General features: G+C 41.7%; 1 protein-coding gene across 4 annotated transcripts in view; it reads left to right on the top strand.

Annotated features, from left to right (window-relative positions):
* Window positions 1-221: 221 nt before the first annotated feature.
* Window positions 222-20,151, top strand: part of Xpo1 (exportin 1) — a 39,566-nt gene continuing 19,636 nt past the window's right edge. Inside the window, exons 1-6 of one of the 4 annotated variants that reach the window (XM_029483522.2) lie at window positions 222-503; window positions 894-1,002; window positions 6,062-6,193; window positions 10,625-10,726; window positions 14,095-14,167; window positions 19,753-19,814. In XM_029483522.2, coding sequence (XP_029339382.1) covers window positions 6,068-6,193; window positions 10,625-10,726; window positions 14,095-14,167; window positions 19,753-19,814 — 363 coding nt within the window. In that variant the 5' untranslated portion in view covers window positions 222-503; window positions 894-1,002; window positions 6,062-6,067. The other 3 variants (XM_021176007.3, XM_085829077.1, XM_021176008.3) reach the window with 3 other exon arrangements.

Here is a 20,151-nt window from a genome sequence, read left to right as displayed (position 1 = left end):
ACCCCCCCCCTCACTCCTTTGCGTCCCGCCCCGCCTCCCCTCCCCCACTCTGCGGGCAAATCACTGCTGGAAAGAGGCGGGGGCCTAAGCGGCAGGCTCGTGTGGAGCCTTGAGGTGGGATTGACGGGAGCTCGGACCAATAAGAGGTAGGCTGATGGCGCGGCTGTGGCCGAGGCCGACCAATGGGCGCGCGGCCTGGGGGCGGAGGCCCAGGTTCCAAACGCTCCGCGGCGCCATGGGCTGAAAACTCAACCGAGATGGAATCTCCCAGTCTGAACCGGTTTCAACCGGTTCCGAGTTTGAGGCACTAGGAGGAGGGGGAGAAGCGGCTGCAGCGGCCGCGGCAGGAGCAGCGGGAGCTTCAGCATCAGCAAGAGCAACAGTAGCTACAGCCCCGGCGGCCGTGCCTGTTCCAGCCTTTGCTGCAGCAGTCGTGCAACCATCCCGAGGGGGAGGGGGGAGGCACCAGTCGCTGAGGAGCACGCGAAGGGGGGAAAGTTTAGGTTAGCTCGGGTGGGGGGGCCCGGCGCCGGAGCGGCGTGAGAGCGAGGGAGCCCTGTGTGGTAGGGGGAGCCGGACTGCAACTGGCGGCAGAGCGGCCCCGGCCGTACGGACTCGCGCTGCTGCTCCCGCCGCCGCCTGTGGCTGGAGGGTCCTGGGCTCTGTCTCACGGACTGGCCCGCTCCCCTCCCCCTTCCTTCCCTCCCCAGCCGGGCGGGAGCATTTATTCCTCGGATTAATTCCCCTTTTTGGTGGGGCGCGTGTGTGTGCGTGCGCGCGTGTGTGTGCGTGAGTGTGTGTTGGGTGGAGTTGTCCCTGGAATAGTAAATACTGAGCTTTTTTTTTTTTTTTTTTTTGCCCTTCTCTGCTTTTTAATTTCTTTTTTGTTTAAGGTGGGAAAACTGTGAAACCCACCTTGATTTCCTCCCCTCTCCCTCCTCCCCACCTTCCCTCGCCCCAAGCCCGGACAAGGAAGGAAGAAGCAGTTGGTTGAATTTCTGGGTAAGTCGGTCGTGTGCTCGGGGCCGAGGGTCGGGCGGCGGCGGCGCGGCGGGCATGAGGCGAGGCGGGCGGCGGGCGCGGGGCCCTCGGAGGAGCCTGAGATTGAATGGAAGCGCTTCTGTCGCACGGTGATGGAGGTGGGGAGGCGGCCGCGGGAGGGGAGCGCTTGCTGGGTCATCTTCGTGTGCGGGTGGCGGTGGAGGAAGGCGAGGAGCGTGGTAGTGAGGCTGAGCCCCTGCGCGTGGGTGGAAGGGCTTCCCCAGTCCAAAGGGCTGGGGAGAGTCGGGGGTGATTTCGGGAACGTCTCTGTAAATTATTAGGAGTGGAAGTTTCCAGAAATATTTAGTGCAGCAGCATTGAAACGTCCGCCTGCATCACGTGGCCCCCTCGGTGGAGAGCTTGGGATGGGGGAGGGAGGGGCTACCGAGTCCCTTCTTCTGTGAAGAAACTCGAAAGCCTTGTGGGTGATTTTTGTTGTTGTTGGTTTTGTGAGTGTGTGTATAACAAGAAGTAGGAAAGACGAGTTAATTTATTTTTTTTCGGGGGCCTGCAGTTGGGGTTCCGTGTTGTAGGTTGTTTTCGCCCGGGGCATATATGTCTTGGTGAAACCGTGTACTGCTGGCCGTGGACAGTGAATGATGCCCTCCCTGCTCCTCCTTCTGGTTTCTTGAGTTTGCGGTGGAGGAGAGGAAGTGGTGGTAGAGGATGCACTGAATACTCGCCGAGGCGGGACCTCGGATCACTCAGAGGACATGCTGCATAGAGAATAGGGCGGTGAACTTAAGGCGCCGGGTCTAAATGCCTCCTCCGAGTATGGGCGGGGTGAGTGCGTGCTCCTGTGAGCTATAGTTAGAAGTGCTGAGAGTCGTTCGGGTGGGAAGCCAGGGGAGGGCGGTCCCTTCCTAGTGAGGCGTGTGTTTCTTACTGAATGAAGCAGGCGATTGCCCACACACCGAGTAGCAGTCTTTTGTAGCATCTTGTTTTTTGACTCATTGTGAACTTACCTTTTAGATGGCTACTGGTAGGTAGTGTTTTGCTGCTTGCAATGCCATTGAAGGTATATGGGCAATCACTTGTAGAGAGAGTCACAGCATTGCTTGATGGGTCCCTACTGTTCACAATCCAGTGAGTGGAATTTGGGATTGGGGGACACCAACGAGACAGGTGAACCAATGAGAAAGTGAACAATCCCTCCATAGCTTGGAAGCTGTTTGTTTGGGACTGCTTAAATGTGCTTGGCATTGACCACAGAGCCGCCATTTCTGGATTACCTATAGTTGAAGTTGGAAGATAACCGCTAGTTCTGAGAAAGGCCAACAACTGTATTTAAGTATTCTTAGATTGCACCTCTTCCCCCACATGAGTCTAGTATCTGAATTCTTAGAGAAGACCAACTTGAAAATGAAACTTAGGACTTAAGTGTAGGGTCACTTGACTAAACATTTAATCATTACTTTTTTTAAAAAAGAACTATAAATTGTGATAGTGTCTAAGACAAGTTGGTTGCAATTTTTAACCATAAAGTCGAAAAATCTATTTTAATCTGTAAAAGTTATGACACTTGAAGTTATTGGAAAGAATAGCTATTTGTTCGTGGGATTTATTTTTCTTGTATATTAGTGTTCTGTTTTTCCCTTCTTAAGACAGACAGGGTCTCACTGTATATTCCAGTCTGTGCTTCATCTCTTCTGGAATTGCATATGTCTTATCCCATTCATCTCTTAGGGAGGGGAGTGTTTTGGGTTTTGAGCCTTATAAATGAGGCTAATAGCCTTGGTGTTAATTGTCCTTTCACCTCCCAGGTGCTTTCTTTAATTTTTAATATATAACCTACTTTTACTTTGTTTTGTTGGTGTTTTGCCTGCATGTATGTCTTTGTGGAGGTGTTAGAAAACCAGGAAATGGAGTTACATACAGATCAATGTGGATGCTGGGAATTGAACCAGGGTCCTTTGGAAGCACAGCCACTGAGCTATCTCTCCAGCGCAGTTAGTTTGTTTGTTTGTTTCTTTTCTGTCTGTCTGTCTGTCTGTCTTTTTCCGAGACAGAGTTTCTCTGTATAGCCCTGGCTGGCCTGGAACTCAAATCTGTAGACTCAGAAATGCACCTGCCTCTGCCTTCCAAGTGCTGGAATTAAAGGCCTGCGCCACCACTGCCGGGCTCCAGCCCAGTTTCTTTATCTTTACATGAGTGTAAATGTGAGCATATCTCTACCTGTGAAATAATTTTTGGACTCTTGAGGAGTTTGAGTATGGAGCACAGATAGGTCCTACTCTGTTGCCTTTGTCTGTTAACAGTCGTATGCCTGGCGGTGGTGGCGCATGCCTTTAACCTGAGTTCCAGGACAGCCTGGTCTACAGAGAGTTCCAGGACAGCCAGGGCTATACAGAGAAACCCTGTCTCGAAAAACCAAAAAAAGGAAAAAAAAAAAACAAAAACAAAAAACAAACCCAGCAATATGCTGGGTTCATTTCCTGGGCTTTGGTTTAGCCTTAGCCTGATTATTAGTTACTTGAGATAGGGCTTCATAGCTCAGGCTGGTCTTAAACTCTGTATGTAGGTGAGGCTTGGTCTTGATTTTCTGATTTGAGTGTCAAGAGTGCTGGGGTTCCAGATGCACACTTCTGGTTTGAAACCCAGAAGTTTATGCATAGTAGAGCACTTCACTGACTGAGCCAAACCTAATCTTTGATTTATTATAACTAAGTTTTATCTTGGACATGATTAATAAAACCTTTGTGTTGAAGTATCAGCAGCACTACTACAGAAATACAGTGGAAAAACTACTTGTCCTAGCTGTGTTTTGAGACAGGTTTCACTACAAAGCCTTGGCTGAGGGAAAGGCTGAGGTGACCATTCCTTGTTTTTTATTCAGGATCTCTGCAGTCCAAGATATCCTGGAATTCACACTTCTGCCTTCACCTCCTAGGTGGTGGGACATAGGACTAGACCACCAAGGCCCACTTTGTACAGGTTTCAAACTGTTATTTTAAGAAAAGGATGGTACAGAATGGCTCAGCAGTTAAGAATTCCTGCTGCTCTTGGTGAGGACCTAGTCTCTAGTCTCCATTCTGGGTGGCTCATAATCTCTGGGACTCCAGCTCAGTGGGATTCCACCCTGCTCAGGCCTATACAGGCACCTGCACTCCGACACACAGACCCACACACAAACACAGTAAAATATAAATTCTTTAAAACACAACTTTTTTCATACTAACCTAATTATTCAGAAACTGCGTGATCAAGCATGCTATTCATTTTCCAAATTCTGGAGGTTTTGTAAACACTGCTGTAAAAGGTATTATGGATATGCTTAAAGTATCCTCTTTAAATGGTATGCAAAATTGTTTAAATTTGAACTACAAACCCAATGTAGTGGCTCACACTACACCTGTAGTTGCAGTGCCTGGAAGGTTGAGGCAGAGTATTCATATGCAGCTCTATAGTTAGGAGAGGATCCAGCCTGTAATCTCCAAGCTGTATATTGAGTCTGAGACAGAAGGGTGGCAAGTTCAAGGGTTGCCTGGCTAGAGTGACTTCATTGCCAGCTAGCAACTCTGTCTTATCTGAAAATAAAACCAAGGGGTGGAGAAATACAGCCCAGTGATAGTGTGCTGTGCCTAGCATTTACAAAGTTCAGCCCCTCTGTACCACAAAAATAAGAAAAGTTGGCAGAATATTTATATGCTTGTGTACACTTTGGAGGTAAGAGGTCAACTTGTGGGGACCAGGTCTCTCCATTGTGTGTGTGTGTGTGTGTGTGTGTGTGTGTGTGTGTGTGTGTGCTTGCATCCGTGTAGGTCCCTTGGATTGAACTCTGGCTATTTGGCTGCATTAGTACATTAGTCATTGGACTATTTTGCCAGGCCCTGTTGTCCAAAATATAATACTTTTTTTCAGTTGCCTTATTTTTTGATATACTTAGTTTTGGGTGCAGCTTTATTATGTAGACCTAGCTGTCGTGGAATTGGCAGTGTAGCTCAGACTGGTATCACAGAGCTTTACATGCTTTTGAGCCCACCTCTACCTCCTCAGTGTTGCAGCTAAGCCTGCCTTAGGTTTGTTGGTTTGTTTGTTTGTTTGTTTAAGACAAGTTCTTACTGTGTAACTCAGACTGGTCTCCAATGCAGGGATGTGTTCCTCTTACCTCCATAGTGCTGGAATTGGAGGCATGAGTGCCACATGTTGTTCTCTGGTTAGTTTCTCAAAGCTAATACTGCTCAGGATTGACTAGTTGAATTATGAGAGCTCCTTAGTTACGTTCCTCCCCTCCTCATTGTCTTTTAAGATAGGGTCTTACTGTTTAGTCCAGGCTAACTTTGGATTCATGGCTTGGTTCATTTTGTTTGTTTTTTGAGACAGGGTTTCTCTGTATATCTCAGTCCGCCATGGCTCTTGTCAGTAGTTATATATAGGCCAGGGTGGCTTCACATTAAAGACTCCTTGTCTCAACTTTTCAAGTTCTGGGTTACATGCATGTAATACCATGTTCTTGGTATGGATAGTATTTTAATGTTTAAACACAGTTGAGAATGGAAAGTAATGTAGCTGAGCAGCTTGGATGTAGAAAATAAATTCTGTATTTTCTACACACTAGCTTGGTTCTTTCTGTTTGCTTGCTTGTTTGTTTTTTTGCTTTGTTTTGTTTATTCGAGACAGGGTTTCTCTGTGTAGTTAGTCCTGGCTGTCCTGGAACTCATTCTGTAGACCAGGCTGGCCTCAGACTCAGAAATCTGCCTGCCTCTGCCTCTCTAGTGACTAGCTTGGTTCTTACAGCCACTGTGTACATTGAAAAAAAAAAAAACTGTCTGGGGCTGGAGAGATGGCTCAGCGGTTAAGAGCACTGACTGCTCTTCAAGTCCTGAGGTCAAATCCCAGCAACCACATGGTGGCTCACAACCATGCTCATTGAGATCTGACTCCCTCTTCTGGAGTGTCTGAAGACAGCACAGTGTACTTTTGTATGAAGAATGTTGAAGTGAGTTTACTTGACTAGAAAGCTTGAGTGTTAACTACTGTCTAAACTTTTTAAGTAACTTCATTTTTTTTTTCCTTTCAGTAATCTATGCCAGCAATTATGACAATGTTAGCAGACCATGCAGCTCGTCAGCTGCTTGATTTCAGCCAAAAACTGGATATCAACCTTTTAGACAACGTGGTGAATTGCTTATACCATGGAGAAGGAGCCCAGGTAAAGTAAATGACCAAAACCTTATAAAATTATTAAAATGTAACAAAGTAGTTGAATGTTTCTTTTTATAGAATATAGATTATAGTTTATATAAATTTGGAATTAATTGCTAATGATAGTTAGTCTGGGGAAAGTATTAATGTTGAACGTGGTCAAGAGGAAAAATTAGGAATATGCTAGTCTGGCTCCTTTTGAGACAGTCTCAATTGTTAACCAGGCTGGCAGCATGCACCACCATCTGGGCTCTTTTATGCTAGAGTTGTGAGCCACCCAATTTTGGATGCTAGAAACCGAACACTGGAATTGCAGAAACATGCCTCCAGCCTTCACATGTCAATTCTTTGCAACTTATTAAAGTGTACTTGTTCTGGGTTTAATGATGGATACTTGTAACCCAAAACAAAAGAAGTTCTTTTATATATTTGGAGTATGTGTGTGTGTGTGTTTGGAGCGAATAGTCTTTTATTTATTTTTTAATGAATATGGGCGTTTGCCTGTATGTCTTTGTATCATTTTGTGCCCTGGGCTCATGGAGGCCAGAAGGTGGTGTCAGATCCCTTGGACTAGAGTTACAGGCATTGAGCTACAATGGGGATCAAACCTAGAACCTCTGGAGGAATAGCCACTACTCTTAACAGCTGAGTTAATCTCTCCTGTTCTTGTCTTGTTTTCTGAGATGGATCTCCCTGTAACAGCCCTGCCTGTCCTGGAACTCATTCTGTAGACCAGGCTGGCCTTGAACTCAGATCCTCCTGCTCTGCCTCCTAGGTGCTGGGACTAAAGGTGTGTTGCCACCATTGCCTGACTTGATTTTTAAAAAATATTGTATTCATTTTTTTATGTTCATTTGTATATTTCCTACATGTATGCTTGTGTGAGAAGGTATCAGATTGCCTGGAAATGCAGTTACAGACAGTTGTGAGGGACCATGTGGGTGCTGGGAATTGAACCTGGATTCTCTGGAACAGCAGCCAGTGCTCACTGAGCCATCTTACTAGCCCCCACTGCCTGAATTTTAATATCTTTTTTTTTTTTTTTTTTTGGTTTTTCGAGACAGGGTTTCTCTGTATAGTCCTGGCTGTCCTGGAACTCACTATGTAGACCAGGCTGGCCTCGAACTCAGAAATCCGCCTGCCTCTGCCTCCCAAGTGCTGAGATTAAAGGCGTGCGCCACCACGCCCGGCATCTTTTTTTTTTTTTTTTAATGGACTTTAATGTGTGTGCGTGAGTGTGTGTGAGTGTGTGTGTGGGGTGGGGGGGGGTGGGTACCATTGTGCCACCCAGTTGCTTATGTGGAGTCAGGATTACTTGGTTTTATCCGGTGGATTCTGGCGATGAGACTCAAATTGGTTATGGCTACTAAGCCATCTTACTGACCTCTACTCCAAATTTTTAAACATTGAAATTGCAGAGGTCTTTCAGGTGTTTTTATCTAAAAATCAATATGAGCCGGGTGTGATGCACTCTAAGGCAGAGGCAGGAAGAGGTAAAGAGATGAGCTCAGTCTACATAGTGAGCTCCAGGCTAGGTAAGAACTTAAAACATATATATGAGTTTTTGTTTTTTATTTGAATTTTGTGTTCTTGAAAAGATGTTCTGTTAGTGTGGATAATTACTTTTAAAAATAAGCTATATTTTGATTTTAACACTTAATTATAAAACAGGTTGTTTGCCTATGGTCCAAGCACTTGTGACAGGCAAGTTTCAGGTCAGCCTTAGCTCTAAAAGGAATCTATGGAAAGAAAATGTATGAGACAGAATTGTAGGTAGATTATTACAACCATGTAATAAATGCAAAATTCTGAAACATTGTAGTAGTTTTGAGTAAAATTCTGTGCGGTGGGCCTGGTGATATGTAAACAACCTGAATTTAGTGTGGGGCCCACTTGGTGGGAGGAGAGAACCCACTTCAGAAACTTAGTTGTCTTCTGACTAGGATATACACGTTCTCTCTCTCTCACACATACATACATGTTGAGAAATAGAGGAATGCAGTGCTCTGAAATTGGGGCAAAAATTCTTCAGTAGAACTTTGCCGTGGTGGAGCATTCTCTTCTAGGGATACTCGGGATATAGGAGGATTAGGAATTAAGACTAACTTCTATGGTCCAGGTTCAAATCCAGTCTTGAGTACTTTTTTTTTTGACCCTAAAGTCTTACAACATGACAGCATCTATCAGTGCAACTATTATTGCCAGAACATTAGATTCCTTGGACAATTAACTGCTGGAATTTAATTTTGTTATGTGTGGTTTTCTGTGGGGTGGGGTAGGTTGAGACAGGGTCTCACTTTGTAACCCTGTCTGTTCCGGAACTCACTATGTAGACCAGGCTGGCCTTGAACTTAGATCTATGTGCCCTGCCTCCTAAGACTGTTCAGCATTCTTGTTTAACTTTGGGTGTAATCATACATTTTAGAAACCTTAAAAGCTGGGTATTATTTATATAAAGTGAATGGGAGGTAAACTGTGCACAGGTGCTTTCATTCACTTAGAAAGTCGGGAGATGTTGCTTTGACTACAGAGAGCTTAAGGGAGGGCTGGAGAGATGGCTCCACAGTTAATTGTTGCTTTTGCAGAGGACCCAGATTTGGTTCCTGGCACCCACATAAAGGCTCATAATAACCTTGAAGGGATCTGAGGCCTCCTGACCACTGAGGGCAAAAAGTGCGGGTATGGTGCCCATATACATGCAGGCAAAACACTAATACATATAGAACCCAACTATAAAATTAAGGGTTAAATAAAATCAAATGAGCAGAAAAGAAAATTTTCCATGGGCTTTTTCCCCCCATAAAGATTTCTTTTTTATTTTATGTATATGAAGCTTTTGCCTGTATGCATATATATGCACCATATTCATGTCTGTTGGATCCCCTAAAACTAAGGTTATAAATGGTAGCTAGCCACCAATGTTAGTTGTAGTAGCAACTAATGCTTTTAACTGCTGAGCCATCTTTCTAGACACACACACACACACAAGATTTTGCTATGGATATGACCTGGACCTCTGTATAGCCCAGACTACTTAGTTTTGGGGTTTTTATTGTTGTTGTTGTTTGGTTGGTTATTTTTTTTGTAGAAAAGGTAGAAGCAGGGTAATTAGCATTCAAGGCCAGCCTGAATTACATGAGAACTTGTCTCAACAGAACTGTTTATAAATACATTTTATTTCTGAGAGCAGTTTGTTAGCTTTTCCAAAATATGGGACCTTATTTCTGATAAGGTGTAGAAATTGTAGTCTATCACATGACTTTTGGCTGCTGTCTTTCAAGATGGATCTCATATACCTGACCTCAGGATGACCTTGAACTTTTGGTCCTTCTGCCTCCCTGTTGGATTACAGTTCTGTAGCAAACCATCAGGTTCATGCAGTGCTAGGTAGGCATTCTCCCAGCTTAGCAATGTCTCCAGCAATTTGTTGTCTGTTTTTAGAGGGCAAACTTGGTAGGTAGCTGCAAATTGCTTTGTTCCTCTTGAATGCGTGATCCTTTTGCCTCCATCTATAATAGTGGGATTATACTCCTTATTCCCAGTTTATTACATGTGTAATTCCTATTTATTTACTTATTTATTTATTTTCAAAACAGGGTTTCTCTGTGTAGCCCTGGCTGACCTGGAACTCACTCTGTAGACCAGGCTGGCCTCAGAAATCTGCCTGCCTCTGCCTCCCAAGTGCTGGGATTAAAGGTGTGAGTTTCCACGCCCGGCTCTACTTTATTTTTTGTTCCTATTTTGTAGCCCCTTTGAGACTGTAAGGTGAGAAGAGTGGGATATAGAACAAACAGAGTAAAGCAGGAACCAGGGTAGATACTGGACCAATAGCAAAGGACACCATGCTATTTGGAGATTGAAACAAAAGTTACATGTTGTGTTTTTGAAGTATGGTGCCCTGCACTTGAAATGCTCTGATCCATCTGACCCTCTGTGCATCAGGCCTGCAGGCAAAGAATGAATGAGAGTAGCAGTTGGACCAAGTAAGACTAGGAAAAGATTCATTACTTTATACTGTTTTATTACAAGTTCACACAGCAGTCATTTCTCAGGGAGGACATTAAGATAAGACACTTCATAGCTTTGGATGTCGTGGTGATCATTTGTAATCCTAGAACTCAAAAGCCAGAGGCCTGTAGTTTCCAAGCAACTGAGTTTTTTCAAATTCCACGGTGGCTTTTACAAGCATGATATATGTTGAATATTTCTAATAGGGTGGTGTGTATGCAGACACCCTTAGGCCAGAAGAGGGTGCTGCAGTTAGAGGCAGTTGTGAATACTGGTAACTGGTAACTCTTGGAAGAGTTAATTTCTCACACGTTTCTAGAACGTGAAGTATCACTTCACTGCGTTGTTAGGATGTGCATTCTCTGTACTTTACCTTATAATGAATTCTAAAGAAGGCACTAACTTTAATTGTTTTGGTGTAACATTCTAGCAAAGAATGGCTCAAGAAGTACTGACACATTTAAAGGAGCATCCTGATGCTTGGACACGGGTCGACACAATATTGGAGTTTTCGCAGAACATGAACACGAAAGTAAGCAAGTGGTGGTTTAAAAATCATTATTCTTTTCTTCCAGTCGTAAACTTTGAGGAAGGTATCTCATTTTTAGTATTAGCAGTTGTTACCAAATCATTTTATATTGCTAACTTATTTCAGAATTTCTCTAAAGCTTAGAATTCTTGCAAATAGTCCTAAGAATTATGAAGTTTTTATAATTGGGACTAGAGTGCAAGGTGTTTTTTTTTTTTTTTTTTTTTCTTTTTGGGGGTGGCTGGGTATTTTTCCATCTTAGAACATGTATAGAGTAAGTTGTAAAAGTTATTCAGAGATGAGATATAACATTATTTTGGGCAATTAATATAGGTTAGGCACCACCAATACCCAGTAGTCTGGACAGCTTAAAATCCTACTCCGTGCTACCAGTATTTTCAATGAGACAGCACTCAGTTCTTATTTGCACTTGAAAATGTTATAACTCAGGGCTCTTTGTTTTTATTTTTTTATATTTTTGGCTTGAGTTTGAACAGAAGGGTTGATCAAAATGTGTTTTGACTGTTTATTGCTTGGTGATTCACGCTTCTCTTTAAACGCCTTAAAGTAATAAGATGCCATGGCACTCTGTTTAATACACAAAGGGTTTCTACTTGATATACATTGTGTTAAAACAGAAAAATCGCCATGTGCACATCTGTTTATGAGACCAGAGTGTGTTAGTTAACAGTTTTTAAATATTAATTAGTTTTGACATCTTGTAAATTTTAAGGCAAAAATACAGCCCAGAACTTCCTCAAAGTGCTAACATTAAGTAACATAACAGTGTTTGCCTGTTTGCTTGCCTGGTAAATTTTGCTTTTTATACTGACAGACATTACTAATGTTTAAGTTGATTTATCAACAGTATTTTTAAAAACTCAAATTTGTCTTGTGAAAAATGAGATGATTAGAGGAACAGAAAGAAAGCAACAGGTAAAGAATTCTTCAATTTACATAAATTACAAATGATTTGGTGCTAAATTTATGCACTATGACATTTGGCTTTTATGCAATCATTTTTTTTTTCTTTAAAGATGTTAACACTACCTGATATTAATCATAATGTTCCATTATGTTGATTGCTTGTAATAGGAAGAAAAGGGGTGTCTTCCTGTGCAACTGACACAGCTAGGCTTTGACGGCAGGCCTCCACAAGGTCTACCCTTTTGATTCCCTTTAACTGAATTCTGTTCATCAATTGTTTTTGTTTCATGGGTGGTGGGTGGGGAAGGGGGAACTCAATGCATAAATACGTATTTCTAAGGGCTCAGATTTCTGCCATAGGGATCATTTCATGCATTTGTTTTTCATGTAGTCTTTGCTGTTATCTGTCCCTCATCTTCATAGCTCAGCAGTGGATTATTCCAGTTTTGAGATTTAAGGAAGTAGGGTTTTTTTGTTTTTTGTTTTGTTTGGTTGCGTGTGTGTGCGTGTGTGTGTGTGTGTGTCGGTCTGTGTGAGAGACAGAGAGAAAGAGAGATTGATTGATTGATTGGGTTATGTTCTATCATTTATGAAAAAGAAAATTATTTTCCCAAAGGAACAAGGATTTTCTTTCCAAATGTCTTACCCAGAGTCATTAGGATGTTAGGACTTAGATTATGGTGATGGGAACACCTTTGACCATGTGTAGGATCCTTTATTGGGCTCCAATCCTCAAATTAAAATCATGTGTTCAGTAAGCGGATTCTACTTTTGAAAGCGTTGTAGGTAGTAAATTAATATTATATAACAATACATTAATCGTTATTAATAAGTGAAAGAATAAATATAGTAATTATTGAGAAGCAATAATAAGATTAAGTAAAATAAATACCTTAAGAGGCTTTTTGTTGGCTTTTTTTTTTTTTTTTAAAAGTCTGTTGTATTTATGGTGTTTGTTTCTTGGTGCTCCATGGGTCTTTTTAGTTGGTTATTAGCAAGAGGACGTATTCTGTAACAGTTAGGTTTCTGCTTTTTTTTTGTTTTTTCCTTTTGAATCTTGTGCTTGAAAAAAATTTATAGAATAGTAAGTTTTATGCTTAGAGGAACTTTTGTCTTTTATGTGCTTCTGAGCACCAGTTCTGCAGAGCTCCTGCCCAGGATAGTGAGCTTCACTACTCCTGCTGATTATGAAATACTGCAGTGACATTATTTCTTAATTTCAGATTTTGTTTTGGCCTCATTCTTATTTTAGACGACTTTAAGGAATGTTCCGCAAATACAGTTTCAGTAGAGATTGCAAAAGAAAATTATTTTTGTAAAGTATGGAATATTAAAATGAAAGAAAACAGCAAAAACATTTAAGCACAATGTAGTTTGGGACAGTCTATATTGTGCTGTGGCTAATGCTGTGAGCATTTATATGATCCCTTTGGTTGAAATACTAATGCTCCTGTGTTATTGTGTAAATGACTAACAACTTTAAAGATGAACTCTTATTCTCAGCCAACCCTTGCAATCTGAGGCTATGTCTGTGTGCGAGAGTTTACCTTTCAGGTATTACAGCTGGTTTTTGGAATACCAAAACCAAATTTTGGTTCCTTTTCTTTCTCCTGCCTATCCACACTAATTGGTCATAGTAATAATTTTAGGTAGTAAATCCTGGAGCATTATAAATTCTTCCATGTTGCTGACTGTTTAGAGTGCATAAGCAGTGGGAGGGATAAAATGGATTGAAAGTGGTATCTGTTATTTAACGTTTTCACAAATGTAATTACAGCTTCCATGTCTGTAAGGAATACCTGAAAGGTAGATACAGATTGCAACATGCATTTGTATTTTGACTGTGCACAAAAGTTTATCTTTAAATTAGTAGAAATAGAAACTGCATAAGGGTGGGGCTAAAATTGAAAATAAACCCATGGGTTTGTCTTGCTGCTCCTTTAAGTAACACACCAGTTATGTTTAAACCCTCTATATAGAATATATCTGTGACAGACAGTACTTGATATTTGGCTGAAAGCTTGTAACTCCTAGAGGGTGGTAGGAAGCTTGATAGCATCCAAGCTTCTAATTTGTTAGTAGCCTGGTTGTGTTAATGTGTGAGCCCATGAGCAGTCACTTACACTATGAATTCCTATTTCCCTCTACAGACAAATAAGCCCATTTGGCTGCTAAAGGGCTTTTTTTATTTGGTTCTTCCTCCTGGTGTGAGCATGTATAAACAGCAGGACGTTACATAGAGCAGTAAACAGTAAATGAGGAAAATGCATGAACTCTCAGCTTAGGGGTGAATAGATCCTTGTTTAATACATGTAATTAAATTTGATAGCATAATGTTTTTGAAATGTTAGCTATAAATGTGTGAGTGTCTGTCCATTTGTGAATCCTGAAAGGTCCTAGTCCATTGCCAAGAAATTCACATAGTTCTGTTCTCCAATTTTCAGTACTATGGACTACAGATTTTGGAAAATGTGATCAAAACAAGGTGGAAGATCCTCCCAAGGAACCAGTGTGAAGGTAGGAAACACCTTAAGGGCAAACAACGAAGACTTTGGCTCCTGATGCTTTTATTACAGTTGAGTTGATTAATGTTGTATGGCAGGATCTATTTGTATTGTCCTGCAAGGTATCTTTTAGAGGAAAGAGGCAACCTCCACTTTAGTTAGATCTTTACAAAAGAAAATAATTACCTCTGAATGGAGGCAGGATGATTGAGAAAGCAAGTCCTGGGCTACACAAGATCCAACTCAATTTTTAAAAAGAGGGTCAGTATAATGGCTTAGCTGGTAAGACACCTGTTTTTCTCAGACCCCTACATTGTTACCTTTAAGGACACAGCACAAACACCACACACACACACCCTGCTCCTTAAATACATGCACACAATAAAGAGCAAAGCTGTTAAAGTGGCTTAGTTAATAGAGGTATACTTCTCCTCTTCCCCCCCCCCCCCCCCCTTGAGACAGGGTTTTTCTATGTATCCCTGGCTGTCCTGGAACTCACTGTGTAGACCAGGCTGGCCTCGAACTCAGAAATCAGCCTGCCTCAGCCTCCCAAGTGCTGGGATTAAAAGAGGTATACTTTTATCAAGGATGACCATGCAACTTCAATCCCCAGGACCTATATACAGGAGCCAACTCCTGCAAGCAACTGAAGCTGTGCTGTTGGCAGATCTATCCCCACACCTGTGTACACACAGAAAAAATAAGTTAATAGTTTTAACAAAAAGCCCCTGACTTAGACTTGTTAGTGATGTGTCTGCCTTCACATTTTATGTGTACCATGTGTGTGCAGGTGCCTTTGGAGGACAGAGGTTGTTGGATCCCCTAGAATTAGTTATAACCCCAGATAGCTTTGAACTGACTGGGTACTAGAAACCAACCAAACCTTGATTCTCTGAAGGAGCGCTCATTGCTTTTTTTCTTCTTTTTCTTTTTTTTTTTTTCTGGTTTTTTTTTTTTTTCCCGAGACAGGGTTTCTCTGTGTAGCCCTGGCTGTCCTGGAACTCACTTTGTAGACCAGGCTGGCCTCGAACTCAGAAATCTGCCTGCCTCTGCCTCCCAAGTGCTGGGATTAAAGGCATGAGCCACCACCGCCAGGGTCCCGCTCTCTCACGCACTTTCTCTCTCTTTTATTCCTTTTGAGGGAGGGTAGTTTGAGTTTGTCCATCCTTCTCCATCTGTGTCCCTTCATCTGTGAGGGAAAGAAGGAGGTGACAGATCTTTTGGTGCTGGAGTTACAGGTAATGACATTTAGCTGGGGTGGTAGCACTGGCTTTTAATCCCAGCACTTCAGAGACAGGCAGGCAATGTTAGAAACTAGCCTGTTCTACAGAGTGAGTTTCAGCACACCCAGGGCCACAAGGAGAAACTGTGCCTCAAAACAAAACAAAAAACAAACAAAAACCAAAAAAACTAAACAAGGTGGCTGGAGAGATGAGCGCATTGAATTCCCCGCAAATACCTGGTGGCTCATAACCATCTACAAAGAGATCTGGTGCCCTCTTCTGGTTTGCAGGCATAACATTTTATACATAATAAATCTTTTTTTTTTTTTTTTTTAAACAAAGGGAACAAATAAGTAATGACAATGTTTGTGATGGGAACTGGGCACAGGTTCTCTGGAAGAACAGGGAGTGAGTGCCCTTGCATCATCTTTCCAGCCCTGTTCCTGTTTAATGAAAGTTTTGTTATTTTTTATTGCGATGGTCAGGTTGTTTTATAGGTGAGGGTGACTTCAGCACCTCCACCTGAGGACTAGGAGGACAGATCTGAGCCTCCACAGCTTTGAGAGTACTGATCAAACCCAAGACTTCAAACAGAGTAGACAGGCATTCTACCAACATAGCCTGATCTACATAAAACATACACATACATTTGTTATATTCATTATACATTTGACCAACTTAGCCTGATCTACATAAAACATACACATACATTTGTTATATTCGTTATACATTTGGCCAACTTGGTCAACAAAAGAAAAGGGTGGGGATTAGACCTGGTCTGAACCTTGGTGTGGAATAACCTTTAAAACTCACGGGATACCAGATATTCTACTGGTTTTAACCTGGCATTCATAATAAAGTTAGTAACTTCAAAGAAGGTAACCTATTTTATTGTAATTATGCATACCTGGAATCCTTGGCAGTGTGGAGGCCAAGGAAGAAAATTGCCATCTTGGTTACATAGCAAGTACCAGGTCTCATAGCCCTAACACTCTGGAAGCTCAGATCTGTATTGAAGTCCTGAGCAGCTTCTCTCTGTAGACTTCTGATATGGTCTGGGCTCCAGTGTTACCCCAGGACTAGTATCTCCACCCTGCCTGTACAGGTGCATCAGTTTTTGTTTGTTTGCTATCTTTTTCTTTTATAGACAGCGTTTTCTGGTGCCATCCTAGCTGTCCTAGACCTTACTTTGTAGACCAGGTGGCCTAAAATTCACATACCCACCTGTCTCTGCATCTCAAGTGCTGAGGCTAGATAAAGGTGTGTACCACTAGACCAGACTAAGACATATTCAAGGGACAGACTCTTGTACTAGTTATTTCTGTGTGCTACACCTTTCACTGACCTGCAAGAAGTCATCTTTGCACTTCTATGTACACCTTACTTGATTTCTGCCAGAAAGCCTCAAATCATTATAACCACATTAATGAACCCTCAAAGTGCTGGGACTACTCATTAGTTCAGTGTACACATAGGTAGTCCCAGCACTTTGAGGGTTGTATAAGTGAGATTGGTTCTGAAATGGCATTTTTATTGTAAAGATTTGCTTATTTTTATATGTTACATGTGTGTGTCCTTGAAAAGGGCACAGGATTCCCCCGGCTCTTAAGTTAGACCTTGTGGATCTGTGCTAGGAACCAAACTTGCTGCTCCCATCCTAACTGTAAAAAGCCATCTTAATGAGAAAGACGTTACATGTAATAGGGGTAAAAAGAACTTTGTTGCAATGTTACCATTTTGTTCTGAATTGCTGTAATGGCCATTTAGCCGTAAGCCAGAAAATAACATCTATATGTTTTGTAGTTTTTAGTGTAGGGTTTTATTTGTTGTTTGAGAAACTATAGCCCAAAGAGACCAAGAACTCACTTTGTGTAACCCCAGTTGGCAGGTGTAAGCCATCACACTTGGCTGAAATTTAAGTTTGTCTTGTGTCCCATGTACATTTTTTTTTCCTGGAACTTGTGCTGTAGACCAGTCTGGCCTCAATCTCAGGGATCAATCTGCCCTCTGCCTCCCCACTGCTGCAACTGTCTCTTAAAACTGTGAAGTTTTAAGTTTTAAAAAGAAATATTTTAGCTGGGCGGTCGTGGCAGTTCCCAAAAACCATCTGACCTCAGAACAGGTCAATCTCTGGAGTATGAGGCCATTTCCACGTCAGAGTTGGTTATTCAGTAAGATCCTGTTTCCAAAACCTGTGCCTAACCTGAGCACACAACTGGTTTTTTCTTTCAGATTTATTTATTTATTATATGTAAGTACACTGTAGCTGTCTTCAGACGCACCAGAAGAGGGAGTCAGATCTCATTAAGGATGGTTGTGAGCCACCATGTGGTTGCTGGGATTTGAACTCAGGACCTTCAGAAGAGTAGTCAGGTGCTCTTAACTGCTGAGCCATCTCAACAGCCTGAGCACCCAACTCTTAACAGTGGAGGTGCTGGGGTGTGTGCACCACATAGATGTTAGATGTGTGCATACAAGTGAAGACCAAGGCAATAACAACTATCCGCAAAACGGACAGAAACTACACCCGTGTTGTATTTCCAATGCTTTCTATTATTTATTTTTCTTTTTTTAAGATTTATTTATTTTATGTATATGAGTACACAATTGCTCTCTTCAGACTCACCAGAAGATTGGATCCCATTATAGATGGTTGTGAGCCACCATGTGGTGGCTGGTAATTTTACTCAGGACCTCTGGTATAAAAATTGGTGCGCTTAACCACTGAGCTATCTCCGGTCCTGGTTTTGTTTTTTTCAAGAGAGTTTCACTGCATAGTTATGGCTGGCCTCAAACTCAGACATAAGCTTGCCTCTGCCTCCTGAGCTCTCATTCCAGCTGCCAGCCAGGACTATACATTGAGATCCAGCTTTACATTTAAAAAGTAAAAATAAAAATTCAAGACAATAATAACACAGGGCTAATGATCAGTCTAAATTAAGACCCCTGTTTCAAAGACGGTGAAAAGAAGTAAGCCTGACTATTGGGAAACAGATATGGGAAGATCAACTCAAATTCAAGACCTGTGTAGTATACACAGTGTTTCAGGCTAGTTCCTTTCTTAAAAATAGCTTTGGAGGGTGGCAGGATCATCCTTAGTTACACAGGAGTTTTATTTAGGCCAGTCCAGCTACAGGAAATAAGAAATACTGTTGTTCTATTATTAGGCAGAAGGCAAATGATTACTTAATTAAAAAAGAAACAGAAACTCAGTAAAAGCTAAAGCAGTAAGTGATCCTTTGAAGAAAATGTACCTATGGATGTATGGGTTTTCTTTGTAAAAAAAAAAATAGAGGACAGTTGCAAAGAAAAAATTCTGGATTGGAGATGTCTTCACAATTACGAGAGCCCTTGCTACAGGAGTCCTAGGTTCAGTTTGAAGCACCCAAGTTATATAGCTTTTGACACCATTAGCTGTTCATCTTTTGCTCTGTGGGCTTTCACACACAGGTGACATACAATCACAGACAAATAAGTGGCAAAGTTTAAAAGATGTAGCTGTACAGTGGTGGGCACATCTTTAATCTCAGCACTCAGGAGACGGAGACAGGCAGTTCAAGGACAGCCTCTTTTTTTTTTTTTTTTTTTTTTAAGAAAAAAGATAAAATTAAGAAGATTAAAAATAGGTAATTTAGGCATGCTTTCATGGTCCTATAATCCTAGAACTTTGGAGCCAGGAGTTGAAGTGTGCCTGGTGGCTTCACTATTTAGCCAGGCTGGCCATAGCTCTAGGCAGCTGTCCTGCTTTAGCTTAGGACCAGGCAGATGTATCTATCTCATCAAAGAATGCATGGCACTTGTTAGACTTTGACTATAAAATTGATGTGACAGAGGAAGATGGATGCCTAGTTCATGGCTACATAGTTCTTGATTGCTCTGAGCTTAAAGTCAAAAGCATGGAAGAGAACATCCTTAACATTTTTTGAAGTGTTTACTCAAACCTAGGGAGTTTACTGTGTTAGGCAACTGCTTTACTATTGGATATTGAACCTATATCCAAAGTCCTAATTGGCATTCTTTGCAGTTGCCAGCACTGGTGAAGGAATTGGAGTTATTTCTCTTTCTTGGTTTTGGTTTTTGGTTTTTGGTTTTTTCCAGACAGGGTTTCTCTGTGTAGCCCTGGTTGTCCTGGAACTCACTTTGTAGACCAGGCTGGCCTCAAACTCAGAAATCTGCCTGTCTCTGCCTCCCAAGTGCTGGGATTAAAGGTATGTACCACCACACCCTGCAAAGTGTGTCTTTCTTAAATTAAGAGTCACATTCTAATTCCGGGGTGTTCTTAACTCTTTAGTGCTGGAATTAGATTCATAAATTTTCTTGCCTAATTTATTTTGATTTTTTTGTTAATTTTTTTATGCATTATATATTTTTATAGGAATAAAAAAATATGTTGTTGGTCTCATTATCAAGACATCCTCTGACCCAACTTGTGTAGAGGTAAGGAAAATGTTAGTTTTTAAGTTTTCATTTCAGTGTTTGTCGTGTGTACAAGTGCAGGTGAGTGTGAGTATCATGGGTGTGGAGGTCAGAAGACAACTTGAGAGTCATTTCTCCCCTCCTCTCCTACTAAGTACGTGGGTCTGAAGATTGAATTCATGTTTACCCTGTAAACCATCTCAAATGCCCCAGAGATGTAAAGGTTTTATAAAATTAAATTTATTTATTTTAATAATATTCTGTGTGTGTGTTTGTAAACACTTGAGTGCTATGTGAGGATACAGGGCAATTTTGGGGAGTTGGTTCTACCATTACAGATGTAGAGACTTGAGTGAGC

This window comes from Mus caroli, unplaced genomic scaffold (genome assembly GCF_978045245.1).
Source record: "Mus caroli unplaced genomic scaffold, Mus_caroli_1 scaffold_13, whole genome shotgun sequence".
Taxonomy (NCBI): Eukaryota; Metazoa; Chordata; class Mammalia; order Rodentia; family Muridae; genus Mus; species Mus caroli.
This window is presented reverse-complemented; position numbering and strand designations above follow the sequence as displayed.